General features: G+C 36.1%; 2 protein-coding genes across 3 annotated transcripts; both read right to left on the bottom strand.

The window, feature by feature from the left end:
• Window positions 1-1,382: 1,382 nt before the first annotated feature.
• On the bottom strand, window positions 1,383-2,816 carry LOC121257435 (ethylene-responsive transcription factor LEP-like). The gene has a single exon (XM_041158433.1). The coding sequence runs from the start codon at window positions 2,605-2,607 to the stop codon at window positions 1,720-1,722; it is 888 nt and encodes a 295-aa protein (XP_041014367.1). The 5' UTR covers window positions 2,608-2,816; the 3' UTR covers window positions 1,383-1,719.
• Window positions 2,817-7,799: 4,983 nt separating this feature from the next.
• LOC121257434 (nudix hydrolase 13, mitochondrial-like) lies at window positions 7,800-10,132 on the bottom strand. Of its 2 annotated transcripts, none has more exons than XM_041158430.1 (6): window positions 9,733-10,132; window positions 9,559-9,637; window positions 8,970-9,084; window positions 8,753-8,836; window positions 8,426-8,575; window positions 7,800-8,255 (listed from the first exon to the last, which is right to left on the bottom strand). In XM_041158430.1, exons 2-6 carry the CDS (start codon window positions 9,627-9,629, stop codon window positions 8,007-8,009), a joined length of 669 nt encoding a protein of 222 aa, XP_041014364.1. In that variant the 5' UTR covers window positions 9,630-9,637; window positions 9,733-10,132; the 3' UTR covers window positions 7,800-8,006. The 2 variants fall into 2 exon arrangements, with proteins under 2 accessions (XP_041014364.1, XP_041014365.1); XM_041158431.1 differs by having other exon boundaries at window positions 9,559-9,652; window positions 9,733-10,068.
• Between the last annotated feature and the right edge of the window lie 5,586 nt (window positions 10,133-15,718).

The following is a 15,718-nucleotide window of genomic DNA, read 5'->3' as shown; positions in this document are numbered from 1 at the left end:
AAGTTTGGAAAAGTTGTAATGATTAGGTAATGATTAGATGAAAAATTTGAAGGTTTAAAATTGAAAAGTGTTTGTATTTGATTGATATTTGAAAGAGAATTATGAAAAATTTTGAAATGTGAAACAAACCCTTGGTCTATCTTGTACAACCATGCTCCATTGTACACAGTCGTTACCTAGTGTTGGTGAGTATGGTGTTCGTGGGTGACGCCATTTCATACAAGTATCGGATGGATTGGAGGTGTCCGTCCAAGGTCTTCGTTTTGTTAACACTTTGACTGGCAATGGGCCCGAATAGTTTATCAAGGAAACTCAAAAGAGAGTTTTGGCTGGGGTGGTCCTCGGTTGGAGCAATTGCCTATTACCAGGAAAGCAAATCATATGCAGAGGTGGTTGTCTTTTTGGGAGGAGCTCCGCTGACAAAGCATTCATCACAATCAGTACAGGGGTATTTTTGGGAAATAATGGGGAAGGAATTTGAAATGAAAATGCATAAAGGTGAGAAGAGGACAAATTCTGTGAGTTGCCTAGCTCCTAATGCCATGGCAGAGACCTCTGGCATTTGCCACTGGGAATGAGGTGCAAAGAAGGGATATATGCAGGGCTCTTTGTACGTTGAAGACACAACTAGATATTTTGTCCAAGGACATGGCAAGTCAGTCTTGGGTTAGTCTGTGACACTCGTAGCATAGGGTCTCTACCCAAAATAGAAGCCATGTGTCGTGAAAGGGAATTTGCTGGTGGGTAGAATCACTTGTATCTCTATCAGGATTAAATCTTATGTCCAGATTTCCTCTTTGCTTTTGTAATTGGTTAAGAGTTACAGACGATGGCTTGTTCTGTAGAATGACGATAGGTCTCGAACCTTAATTCATTCTATATGCTCTGCTTTTTTGTTTTAAGAAAAATTCCCATTTGTAATTTGGTAGGCATATATTGACTTCCCTTATTTCGATTAGGAGGGTTGAGGTCCCTATGAGGTGCCCCACTTCTCATAGTACCCTCCCAAGAGGAAAAAGATACATCTACTTACTTTAGTTCTTCTTAGTTGGACTAGGCAGGTTTAACCAGAAATGCTATGCTTACACACACAGAGTAAGACTGCCCCTCTTCCCAAAGGTGTGCCAATTCCTATATTGTGCGGAGTTGAGCATACGACAAATCTCTTGACATTTTAACCCGTCTTTCGGTAGAAAGATGACAAGTGGTCAAAGATTTTCTTCTTTATTGACGAATATTCGGACAATGCAACTATAGGGAATAGGCCATAATCATTAAGAAGTCTGACTAATTAATGACTGCGTTTAACATGGCAACCTCGGGTACTTCTTCAAAAATTGATGCCATTTCAAGCAGTGAATGTGAATGCTTTGCTCCCGGAATAGGACTCCTCCGGCCATATCTCACAATCGTACAAGTACCAAAAGAGTTCAACCTTGTCATTGACACCAGAGGGAGTAATATTTTGGTGGAAAGTGGGATGGTTGTGGACTCTAGCAAGATATTACAGGATTGCTTTACAGACTCTAGCAATCCGACCATTGCTCATCTGTAGTCCAAAAAGGTTAAAATCTCGCATAAGCTTAACAAAAACCATACAATACACTATTCAGCATCTGCACTTGTTCGCCCCCCAAAAGAAAACAAACAACCAAACAAGGAAAACATACCTCAATGTTGAACAGACGGTTTGAAAAATCGGTGGGGGGAGAGGTTTATTTAATAGTAGTAGGGAGATGAAGAACCCAAACCAAATGCATCGCTACCCGAGTCTGGAACCGGTGGCATCCTCCCAAACAGTGGGCTGTGCTGCACAAACTCATTGGAGTAAAAATCCATATACGGCCCACTAACAGCTGAGTCTAGCCCATTCTTTGTTTGTTCGGTCATCTCGAAATAGTTGGTGTCACTCCAAACTTCTTGACCCATATTGGAGCCCATCACTCCAGCCCCATAACAAGTAGATGCGTCAGGCGGCAAAGGTGGGAGCTCAGTAGTGTCATGGGACGAGCATGAGCTTGGGTGCGCGCGCGCCTGCCCACCATCCGTAATAGCCGTAATGGGCTGGTAACTGGACCCAAAATCCGTAGTTCCCTGAGCCCAGCCGTCCCCGCTGGAAAATGGACACGTAGTAGCATTGATGAAAGGGTCCTGACCGAAGAAGAGCTGGGTAGAGGAGTGAGTATTCGCATCGTTTTGTTGTTGGTCGGTAGCGAAGAGGGCAGAGATATCATGCTGCGATGACTCGTTGGGTGAGATAATAGAGGTTACGGATGAACCGCTCGGCATATCAGAGTATACGAAGTTGGTGCGGGCCTTGGAACCGCGCATGGAGCGAGCGGCGCGGTCGTAGGCCAAGGCGGCCTCCTCGGCAGTGTTGAAGGTGCCGAGCCAATGCCTCTCTTTGGTGGAAGGGTCTCTTATCTCCGCTGCGTATCTACCCCACGGCCTTCTTCTTACCCCGAGAAACCTCGCTTCTCCTTCTTGTTGCTGATGCTGTTGCTGCTGGTTTTCTAGTAGTACTAGTTGTGGTTGTTGGTGTTGCTTCCTTTTGGACTTTGATGAGGAGGAGGAGGAGGAGGAGGAGGGCGAGTTGTTAAAGTTCATGATGTCTGATTCTATGAATAAAAGATAAGTCTTGGATTTCAACTGGCTAGGCTAGCTGAAAGTGAAAGACAAATTAGGTTGAATGTTTTTTTCAGCGACCTTAAAAATAACGAGCAAAACACAAAGCGATTTTCTGCGGAGAGAGAGAGTCTTTAATTTCTCTTGTAGTTTGTTTATATAGATCACAAAGTGAAGTTTAGATCAGAGAGAATGATTGTAGGCCTTGTTTTCCGGCAGTTGCATGTAGGCTGGCTGTTTAAATAAAAACATTTTTGTGTCCATTTATTTATACCTGCCTTGCCCTCTATAAAATCCCCCCCACATGGAACGATGATCATGATGAGTTTGATCAATCTCTCACACTTGCTATTACGTACCCAATCATGTGATTGAGCCCACCACTCTATCCATGGATGGGTGCATGCTATCATTATCTCTGGCCTATATATATATATATATATATATTAGTTTTAACTTTTCTTATATGCCCCATTAATCTTCCCTTGAATTTGTGAGTTTTTCCATCTATTATATGTACAACTCCCTAAAATACAAGTATAGGGCAAATTTTCTCAAAAGGAGGATTACCTGAGTTTGTACATCGAAATTTGTATATATCATTACTCGTTATTTCTTAGTTTTCTTGTTTCAAAGATGGCTGTTTTAGTTCATGAGAAACTGCATGGAACCCTTGTCTAGAGTACCTTACATTCTGATGATCATTATTATATTGGAAGATGAGATGATCATATCACTGTATTAATGTACGTACTGGTATTAATTGGATATATTTTTGCTTCTGTATCCACCCTCCGATCGAATTAACTAAAGGAATTGGATAATCTCGTCCTTCAATTCCCAGCTGGGAAGAAACAAAATACCCCCGTTAATTAAATATAAAGAAGGCCGGGTGTTTGAATTTTTCCAGGCATGCAGCGAAGGATAATCTGACTAAGAAGCAGGGGCATGCCAAGCAATTTAATTGACAATAATCATGATATGACTCGCATGTTCTGCTCCACTTTTGATTGAATTCATGCAATTAAATTATATAAAGTTCTCACATCCGAATATATAGAAAGAGAATCGATCCCTTGAATCGGGTACCAATCACGGATGGATTGTTCTAAATAATCAAATCATCGTGACCAGTGCAGCAGGCCTTTGAACTTTTATCCATATTCCCAGAAAGGTTAGCAATCTGCACCATATCATTGCCAAATATACCTACATATTCAATTATCATCCATCCCCTTGAGTGGAAGGACTCTAATGGTATATAGGTTTGTTTTTATAAATGAAATGAGATGAAAGTTAAAAATTAAATAAAATATTATTAAAATATATTTTTTTAATATTAACTTTGTTTTAGAATTTAAAAAAATTAAATTATTTATTTTATTTTGTGTGAGAATTTGAAAATATTGTAATGATTAGATAAGACGAGTTAAGAAGTTTTGTGAAAATAAACGAGGCCATTACTGTCTTAAAGTATATACAGAGTATCGTTTATTTCTTTTGAAAAAGTGAATAAGTTTGGAATCTACATAAACAAATATATATTTTTTTAATAGTAACCTTATTTTTTAAAAATAAAGTGTGCAAAACTTATACATTAAAATTGTATTTAGTATTAGTCATAATTATAATAGTATCATTTAAATTAACTCTTTTTTTTTCATCTCATTCTTAATATATATATATATATATATATATATATATATACACACACACCTTCCTGCCTCTTTCATGCAGCACAAAGTATATATATATATATGCAAGATTGCAGCTAGCTAGTTTCATGTGTCCAAATATATATAGCAGGAACATGATCACTTTCATTTTTTTGTTCTCCACACGCGACATGTTTTCTTTTCTCACATGGTTCCATGCCTACATCTCTTACTTTTGACCTAATCCTTTATTTAAAAAAAAAAAAAAATTATATATCTGGTACGTACTGGGTTCGATTAAACTAATTTAGATTTCAACAACTAAATTGAGAGACCAATTAAGTATATAGAAAAACAAGTGCGCATAAAGGTCATGTTACCCTAATATTATACGAATTGCCTAAGCCATGTGCATCCAATTTGAGCTAAATACAATGATATGTTCCACCAACCCTTCTCACCTTTTCAATCCCTGCATGCAAATGGCCTTCTCTCTTTTAATATTTCATAGATCAGTTTGGACTGAGCATCCCTTGGTTGCAACTTTAGCATGAACAAGCAATATATATATATATAAATTAATTATCTATCTTCTAAGAATTTCTCTTAATTATAAGTTGGCCGTAATCTAGGTCTTCCTAGTGATTATTTTCTTCGAAAAAACATGCATGCCTTTGTGTCCTTAATTATCACATGCACCACAAAACGCCTTTAATTTCTCCCTTATAATTTGGAGCTATATATAATATATATATATATATATATATATATATATATATATAACGTACTCATGAAGCGGACCTTGACTCAATGCATGGACCCATGCAGTGTATATATGACCTTTGATCAGTACAAAAGAGTATTTCTTATTGTTTACTAAAAGAAATAATGGACAATCCTCTCGATGAATGGTCGTTATTATTCTTCCTAGCTAGACGCGTGTGATATTATTATATATTTGTTTGAATCTGATGAATTTTTTTTTGGCCTTTTGATGATGATGAACTTGTGAAATTTATATCTAAGTTGCAATGACTTGACCTACACGTACTACTGGTGTCAGTATTGACCGGGTGAAAATGTATGTTTGCAATAAACAATTTTTTTTTTTTTTTTTTTGTCATTTATAAGCATGGTGTGATAATAAATGACAAAAAAATTATTTATTATAAGAGTAATATTATATACAATTATAGAATACGTAAGTATCATGTAGTCGTTTTGAAAAAAAGTAAAATCTATTATTAAAAAATTAATTTTTTTATATTTATTCACTCTTTTAAAGTGATTACACAATATTTATACACTCGCAACTATCATTTTTCTTTCACTTTTAGAAATACTCAGTTCGACTCAATTAGTTTGTCTTGAGGGAGCGACTGTGACTCCCCATCGATCGTCAAGGCTCCTCTTGAAGGACTCTCCAAGAAGTATAAAACACACACACACATATATATATATATATATACACACTACGATAGCTTGGATTTTATAGTGTTTGAAAAGAGACTGGAGTCTACGACATACTGTATAAGTTGTTAACTTCGGTTCCAAGCGAGGTCGCTGAAGTGAAGAAAAGTATGCTACAAATTATTTAGGGGAGAAACAAATGAATTCTTTGAGTAGAACGGACAATGGGCACGCAAGTTGATGAGAAAGTTGAAAGAGGATTGATACATTATCTCCTTATCTAAACTTTATATTTGATCAGTTTTTTGTCTTCAACAATTATTTGAGGATTGATACACATTGCTCTGTTTGGATATATAAAATTCTCATTTTATTTTATTTTATTATTATAATTTTTTTAAATATAATAAATAATTTAATTTTTTTAAATTTAAATTAAAAATATTATTAAAAAAATTATATTATAATAATATTTTATTTATTTTTTAATAAAATATCTTTATCTCATCTTATCGTAACCAAACTCTGTATAATGGGACTGTTTTTTGCATCACTGTAAATATTTTAGAGCAGTGCTACAATTATCAAAAAAGTAATCCGAATAAATCTACTAATAGTGCATTTAATTTTTTTTTTTTTTTTTTTTCATGTATTTGGACCCAAGCATTTCTGAACATTTTATGCCAATTTCTGCAATATTGTGTAGGGTAGAAGAAGGAGAGAGAGAGAGAGAGAGAGAGAGAGAGTAAAGACAAAAGTAACAAGTGTGAAAACTGAAACGGGGCATGCAAGTCTTTGTAATTTGTAATCCCAAAGGTCCCCATTTTTCAAAGAGCGGATAAAGACAGAGATTAGGTGTATAGGGTATAGTGTCGAATGGAGAAAGGTCTAAGTATCTTCTGCAAATCCCATGAATATCCAATCCCAAAGATACAAAATAAGAGAAGAGATGCCCGAGAAAAGAAAGGGCAAAGTCAAAGAAAACATCCCCGCGCGTCACTGGAAAGCATGCAAAAGATTGTTATCAGCACACAAATTCATATTTGCAGTGCCAAACTCGAAATGGTCAAGGAAAAAGAAAGTTCAAACCCACAATTCACAAACTTTAAAAGAGTAACCCAATATTTGTCGTTTTATGTTAGTAGAACTGCGCAGCGCTACTTTTTTATTTCACATTTTTACTGATCATGAAAGGATCGAGTTCTGGGGAGGAAGACCAGTCTGGTTGGTATAATCTTCAGTTTTTAAAATGAAGGTCTGAGTTCCATACTCTCTCAAATTAAAAAAAAAAAAAAAAAATTCTCAAGGGAGAGGGAGGGAAAGCGTTCAGTTTGATGTTTCGTTGCGTTTGAAAATCATGCCCCCTGGAAACCAAGGCTGTCTTTCTTTTGCTTCGCATGCATTTTACTCACGGTGACAAAATGGTGGATGCAAGACGATCATGGTGCCCTTACATCATTGTTAGTTCAGCCGATCACTGCGAGCAGCATATACCCGTGGAAGGCATATGCTTGCCACATGCCCAAGCTGGGACACGTAATAACTTTTTATATATAGGTTGGAGGAAGTTTATGTCCTATTTCGGTCACGATTTGGACTGCATGTGATGAATAGTGATTTGACATGAGATTAGAGTACAGGTCTTTAAATTGAATTATGACTACACACCCACACAATGCATATAATGATGTACCACACTCAGCTCTACGTACGTCTGCACAGGTAAATCAAACCTCCTTCCACATCCCATTTTAGATGTTCAATCAACATGATTACCGTCCAACACTAAAGACTGATTCAGATTAGGGCAGTTTTGTAGCTGCTGAAATAAAATGCCCAAAGTTCTTAGAGGTTTTGTGGGCTTGGAACCACTCTGCCATTCCTAATGTATGTTCGACCCTCTTCTAAGCTAGAAATGGTGTATAAATTATGACTGTCAAACGACATCAATGGATTGAAGGTCAGTCACAAGTCAGGAGCCTAGAAGTTAGAACTGGATCTTAATCAGTCATTTCAAAACAATTTAACAACACCACATGGCAGTGTGACAAAATGGTCGTTGAGGGAAACATCAACTAGAAAAAAATCAAACAGAAGACTGGTAGTTTCTTTGAGTCTAATTTAATTGAATTATGTACAAGATTTACCCTAGAGGGAAACAGTTTGAAAGTTATTTAGAATTGCAGAATCAAGGACATGGACAAATTCTACAAAATACAGTTGCTTGCTTCCACTACAAAGATGTATTCAAGTCGTCAACCCCACTTTTTGTCTTTTTACACAAAAGAGGACGATGCCCGAATTTTATTGAAGCCGTCAGCCCTGCACTTCGCAATTGCAGCAAGAATTCTCGAGGTGTTGGACACCAGAAGGGTTACCAAAGCAGCCAGGTGATGACATCTGACGCACTTCACCTGCATCTGCAACTGGCCTTATAACTGGGGTTTCCTTTGATTCTCCAGCCATCTTGAGTGAACTTTCCTCTGAGAGAGTATTCAAAAATCTTCTAAGAGCATCCCGCATCCAATCATAACGGCAGAATTTGAATGCTTCCTCTGTGGTAAGCTGTGGAGGGTAACAAAAGCCCAAGTCTTCAACTGAAGCCAAACTAGAATTTGTTGACATAGGATTTCTTAATTTGAGGCAACAGTCGTCAAGCCAAATCAATTACCAGTTGTCTTTCAATGAAACATTAGATATTATATAATTTCAATTAATTTTTATGGAATACTGACCCATTTCCTGTCATGGCTAGCCTGCTCTGGCCAAGAGTCGAGCTCCTCAGTCACATTTAATGCAAACATATAACCTCTACAACCTCCTTCCAGGCTGCTGCTGTTCTGTCTGCTCTTGCTTCTAAACTCCCAAACTCCTAGGGGATTTTCCTGAAAAAATATATGAGAAATCAGCTTGAATTCGATGAATCGATTGAATGATAATCATATTCATGATTTCTTTGACTATAACAAGTTCGTACGCATACCCGAAAAGCAATCAAACCATAATTCAGCATTGTAAATGAAAGGAAAAAAACTCGAAGCAAGGAAAAAAAAAAAACCTACACTGAGTATTCCTCTAACTCCTGCTTCCTCCAAGGCTTCACGACGTGCGGCTTCATCTATAGTCTCATCATTCTCCCATCCGCCCTGGCATTCCAATGAAGTCATTGACATTAATTCTCAACTTATAATTATTATAGAAGGTAACATGCACTAATTAAACGAAAAGAGTCGAGCATGATCGTGTGCCCAACAAACGAAGGAGGATCATCATTAGTACCTTCGGAAACACAAGATCATCCCTATCTGGTGAAGAAATCATAAGAACAAGCAATTTTTTCTCTGGATTGTTATAGCAACAATTGAAATTCTTTCCAAGCCGGTAAGGAATACACCTAATCATGTTTGCACCAAAAAACGTAAGCATATATAGATCATGTAGTCTGCAGAAGAAATAAAAGCATTCCAATCTATGCAAGGGTAGAGCATTGGTAGTATATAGACAGAAAAGGAAAGAGGACAGAAGTGGGGAATAGATGAAATTACTGTAAACCAGGTGGATTAACATTAACATTGCAATTTTTTTTTTTCGTTTGGGGTTGATTGCCAAAATTAATAATTTGGGACTGATGATTACAAATTAAATTATAAAAATAACATTATTTTACAGAAATACAATTTAAAGCATAGTTGTATAGCCTCAAGTCATTTATCATGTAGAAGCACGAGGATACGCTGCTATTATCAAAGAAAAAGGCACAATCCTCGAATGCAATACGTCGATATAACATGAAAACTAAGATGAAAATTGACACGTGAATGAAAAAAGAAAATAAATTTTGGACTTTTCAGTAGAAAAAGTGACTGACCCTGAGACAAGCCTAAGATGATCCTTGTAGCGTTGTCTGTATCTCCCAGTTCTCGCTGGCAAAGACGACATGACAAAATCTGCATTTGCGTGGACTTGAACCCAAACCATTAGAAGATAAAGCGTAGAAAGGGACATGACAAAGGAGAAGAAAATAAATGATAAGCAAAGCAACCTGGATAGAAAGCTAGCTTGGGACGCAGGAAGCTGCTTCAACTCTAATACCCAGTACCAGATAATTGCAAGTGTTTCGCCGAAGTAGATAGAAAAGGGTCTCATCCCGACATGCTTTTGAAGAGGGACTCGGTTGATACAAAGCAAGAAAGAGTCAACAACGGCAACGACAAAGGCAAAGTCGGCAACACGGTTGAGCGAGTCTGTCGGTATTGGTAAGGTGAGGTCGGCCGTGCTTGTCAGGACTTTGTACAGATTTTTACAGCAGAATAAGCAAGTTGCAAGGCTCCTTCCACCAAAGTTCGAAACTGCAAATTGGTATCCTATATAGAAATATATATCCTCTCTCTCTCTCTATATATATATATATCCTCAAATAGCAAGAGACGATAGGGACTGCAGCAGCGGGAGTAAACTAATCAGTGGCTTCGTTATATTTCAGGAAATTGACTGGCATGTATAGATAAATCTAAACTGACGAGACACATACTATTTTTAATAAATGTAATTTTATAATTTAACATATCATATAAAATACGTCAATTTATAAATTTATTACGTTATTTTATAAATTTATTTTTATAAAATATAGACATTAAAGTTGAGGTAAATCAATCCCTCCTAACACTTACAACAAACCAAGTGAAAAAAGGGTTAATGATGGTCCCATCTGACTCGTTCCTGAAATTAACAGACCAGACATGACTCCATTTGGACCCATCTTAAACAGTTTTTCAATGTCTACCTGTATTGGCGTTACTATTGTGTGGTCATTATATATGGTTGGTAATTACTTTGAAAAAGAAGAGTTAATATAATGGTGAATGAATAATAAGACATCAACACATGAGTACGATGAGAGTAGTATACAGTATAACTTACGATCGAGCGAGAAACTCTCTGCAAGCTAAGCAGTGATCTTTGTTGTGCAAATTAAAAGAGTGGCTAAAAGTGTTTTGACGGATAAGACACATATATACTTCATCGGTGACATTTACAAGAAAATTCAACAGAAAATCATACGTATCCAACTTTATCCTTAATAAGCATTGGAGATATGAATGAAATATTCTCATTTGACTGGTCAGCCAATGCTTAGCTTAATGTTCATATCCCTCGCCGAAAATGAAGAACAAGCGACATCTCATGAGTTTTAATGGGACACTCAATGGCCACGACGGACAAGAACATAAGAAGACGAGAGAGAGAGAGATAATTCCGAATTTGAACTAATAGGCCCCACCTTATTTAACAAAAGATGGTCATAACTGTCTCAAGCCAAAAGCATTGACTCAGAGTCAACGGTCCTACCATGAGCCGATAATTGTATGTGTACAACTTGTAACTCATGACTTGGACAGGTAAGATAAATAAGCCATGTCCTCCGCGCCCTGCCCCAGTTACGAAAGCTCGATAAATTCTACCTTATCCTCCTCTACCTCACACACAAAATACTAATTTTTTCACGAGATCTCCTATTGAGGTTTCTTTTTTAATTTTTTTTTACTTAATAATTAGCAAAATATTTTTTTAATGATGTGATTTTTTTAAATATTTAAAAATGTAAAAAAATATACGTAAAAAAAAGCAAAAAATTAAAAAAATAGATGAAATACACTAACGAGAGCCCCAAGTGGGAGCTCCCAATAGTGACTATAGAGCCACTCTATGTGATTTGTTATTTTTATCTTTTTATTTAAACATATACATATTAATATATAAATATATATTTTTAAATAGAAAAATAAAAATGACAAATCATATATTAGTATGTGGTATAAGAATAATAAGTAACATGTTCCTAAGAAATTTACCCTTATATGTGGAAGATTAATGTAGAATAATATCGGTCTTTTATTTATTAAAAATAACGCTCAATATTAAAGATTTTTTTTTATCAAAATTATGTTAGAAAAATGATATATAAAGTCTCAAGATATGCAAAATTTACACACTTTTTTTTTTAAATAATAGATAAATCAGAAATCCAAATGAAAAATAATTTTTCTTTTATAATTCGTCATTTTTTTTATAAAACGAATCCACAAAACTTGCACACATATCTAACATTACTCTTATTTCAATTATTTTCATAATAATCGAAGAATATTAAATAAAGAAAATAAGAGATAACTGATCATTTAAGGATGGTGAAACCATCTCAAGTGAAGTGGTTGGGATAGTGGACCACCCAGCTAAAACAATCTCATGGGTGGTTGATCACTTTATTTCAACTTTGGGGGTGATCTCGACTGTCCCAATGATGAGAACTATGATGTGTAGGCGTAGATCTCGAGCACCTTGTTTGGATAGGTGAGAATCACCACCCCTGGGGGGATTGATTGAGCCAATTTAGCCATCCTCGCTCAAGAAATGTTGAAAAGATCCTTATATATACCTGATCCTGATTCGAGTTAGATGAAGAAATGGGAGTACCTTAGTATTATTCCTTGAGCTATCTGGACTGACCAGTGAACAAGGCTAATAAGATTAGCCAATGGCCTTTTGACTGAATGCCACGGCCCATTGTCCTTAAAAACAATTGGGTCCTATGCTCGGGTGTTGAAACCCCAAAACTACAAGGATGTCCCTAAAAAAAAACTCCTAGCAGAATAAAACATGGCCAACGTTAAGATCCCCTTGACAAAACCAGTGGTTGATAAACTACTCAATTTACACCTTTTTAATGTAATTGAAATAGCATAAAAACGCGTTCCATTGTTGACAATTGATATCCACAGACCACAGTTAACGCTGAGATTTAAAAAAAAAAAAAAAAATGGTAGCCACTATAATGTATGCCTTGGTCGGAAAGAAGCTGAGATAAATCTTTCTTGCCTCGCTAAAGGACCTGGAGAGGCGGGGTTTATTATTTATACAGCTCTTTTATATACCACCAGCTCTTGTAATTGTGAGGAAACCGGTTGACGTTGCATAATGTCATTTTATCTGATATATTATTAAAAAAAAAAAGAACAAAAATGAAAACAAAACACAATAAAGGAAAAATTGTTGAAGAGGGAAGCTGGAGGTTACGTCGTTTGGAAGAAGGGGAGAAAAGCTCTTCTCTGCTCAATCTCTAAACTGGAAGAAGAGATTTTGCCGCCTAGGTCTGGGAACTGGAGATCATGTTGCCTGAGTTTTGGGAAGAAAAACTCATCTCGATCTTGGGTCTAAGATGAAAAGCTAGAAAGAAAAACTCGACTCTCTTCGATCTCGAGTTTGGAAGAATGAGAGATCTCTGCTGCTGTCCTCGTCGTCTTCGTGTTTAGAAGAGAAAAACCTGCTTGAGCTCAGGTCTGGTTTTTAATATGTTTTGCTCAAATTCATATTTATTCTCATTTTGGTTTCTACAAACTCATACTGATACTGGTTTCTTTATGGTTTCTACAAACTCATACTTATTTTCTTATTTTGTTGGTTTTCTTTATGGTTTTATTTTGCTCTTGATTTGTTGTGTGAAGATTTCATGAAGATGGATATATATTTTGTGTACATTGCAATCTTGAAGAAGCATACTCAAGACCACTCTCGCACTACATGACTCTGTATATATAAGCTTGAAGGGGAGATGAAGGGGTTGCAGAGACAAAGAGGAGAGATGCAGTCGTGCTAAAGGGATTGAAATGGTTGAAGACCAAAAATCGTTAGAGTGAACTTAAGCTTCTTGAAATGGAATGGAGGGTACAAATAGCAAACTAGGAAATCGCTGGAGAGAAAATTGTCAAAGATGAAGGATCACTGACAGAGTGAAATTGTTGAAGATGAAGGATCATTGACATAGTGAAATTGTTGAAGACAAAGAGGAAAGGTATAGAAGACGAAGGAAGATGAAAAGAAGATGATGGAAGATGAAGAGATGAAGTCTGGAGGAGTGAGTTTCGAAACAAAGAGAAGGAAAAAAAGAAAATAGCCCGTTTCGTTCAAAACGTGTCGTTTCACTTGCCACGGGAGCAAAAATTCCTCCACAATTACCCAAGGCGGTAGTAGATAGACTTTTTGTTATTTATATTTTATAGCCCAAGACGAGTTTGGAGCTGGGCCGACTTTTCTATTCGTCCCAGTCCTGTTAGGCTTCATTTGATACATAAATCCATCTCAACTCATCATTACAACTTTTTCAAATCTCAATACAAAATATAATAAACAATTCAACTTTTTCAAATCTCAAAATAATAATAATATTAAAAAATAATATTCTAACAATATTTTATCATCTCAACTCAACTCAGTTCAACATCTAAACAGAACCTTAGTCCTTTTAGTTCTCAAATCTAATACATTCATGTCAATCAAGCCCAAACATCTCAATAAAAACCGAACCCACTTTCGTCTCTCCATTCGTATAAAAAGTTTCGGATATGTTTGAAGAATGAAAAAGTAATTGCCAAAATTCTTAATTTATTTTATTTTATTTTCTTTTTTTATAATTTCATTCTAAAAAATGGCTCAAATATCACACTAACTTCTCGATTTTAAGTTTTTAACCTTTTTTTTTTTTTATCGAATTATATTAGAAACACAAAAATCAATACAACTTTTACAAATTTTAAAATAAAAATTATATTAAATAATGCCGGAAAACTCTACGGACAAGAACTTCCAATGAGTCGTCATATAGCTTGAATTAGAAAGGAAACTAGTAACATACACGAAAATAAAATAGTAGCGTTCCAAAATCAAAATGCTCTCAAGCACCATGGAACAATACGAAAGCACCCCCACAAACCAATGGCACTAGTTTCTCTATTATTTCTCAACAACGGCGTCCTGAAGGATATAAGATGTGTTTTTAAATGAGAACCATGCAGATCCTGATCCAGTAACCGATGGCACCCAAATCAATTTTACAATAACACACCCCAAAATGAATGGTTGTGATCTCAAGGCGGATTGTGAAAAACAAAAACTGAAGGCATAGCAGTAGTGTACCTTAAGGCACAAACAACAGACATTCAAAATCACAACAGCAGGTCTATATTCACCATCCAAACAAAATACCAGTACGGAAAAAAGGAGGAAAATCCAACTCCACGCATTTGGTTGTCACCCGTATTGAGTATACAGCAAAAAGTAATTATCATGTCAGCCTAGAGTGTCATTTCTTCTACTCAAACAATTCATTAGGTTACAACATCAAGAAAACCACATAATGACACTGAAGGAACAACTCGGCAACAAGAGACTAAGGAAGCTCAGAGAGCATCCAACTCAATGACAGTCAAATAAACTTCAAAGTTAGGTTATTATATATATTTGATAACCAACACACCTCATTAAGTTGAAGCTACGATCTTCCTTAGGAGAAGCGATGCATTAATAAACGCAGGAATCACAAGCAACAATTGAATCAAAATCCAAAAGGTCACCCAAATAAAGAGGCAGGAAGAATGAAAGAACTTCAAGAGTGCAACCTAGTTGGCAGGCAAGCTTGGAATGAACTGCATACTCAACTATCTTGAACTCAATTTCTCACTATAAGAGTTTACCCTTTATATGGTTTTGGCATGTGGAGTTTGTGTATCCAGGATTTACTTACAATCGTGGGGGCCTGCCTGATGAGGTCCCTCGTTGTCAAGAAAAACTTGCTCCCTCATGGTAAAACTACAAAATTGAACTGACAGACGCTATGGTTTCGGATATTACCCGATAATTAATTATCAAAGCACTATAACATGAACAGAAAGAACTCAATCATTATCAAATGAGTCTTAAGACCTTACAACGTAGAAAAATTGTGGTTTACAACAAACATTACTACCGCTGTTCTCGTCATTTTAACAAATTCTCAACTTTTACTTGGAAAAAGACACGTTTTCCACTTTCAACAAAGCCAAATTCAAGGAACAAGGTTTCTAAGTAGTTTTCATGCTTGTGTAGACAAGAAGACAGCAATCATCATACTCATATTTAAAAAGAAAAAAAATAAAACACCTTTACAGAGACAATTATATAGCAGAGAAATTGTCGCACATAGACCATCATCT

The sequence above is a fragment of the Juglans microcarpa x Juglans regia genome, chromosome 3S (genome assembly GCF_004785595.1).
Source record: "Juglans microcarpa x Juglans regia isolate MS1-56 chromosome 3S, Jm3101_v1.0, whole genome shotgun sequence".
In the NCBI taxonomy this organism is placed as follows: Eukaryota; Viridiplantae; Streptophyta; class Magnoliopsida; order Fagales; family Juglandaceae; genus Juglans; species Juglans microcarpa x Juglans regia.
This window is presented reverse-complemented; position numbering and strand designations above follow the sequence as displayed.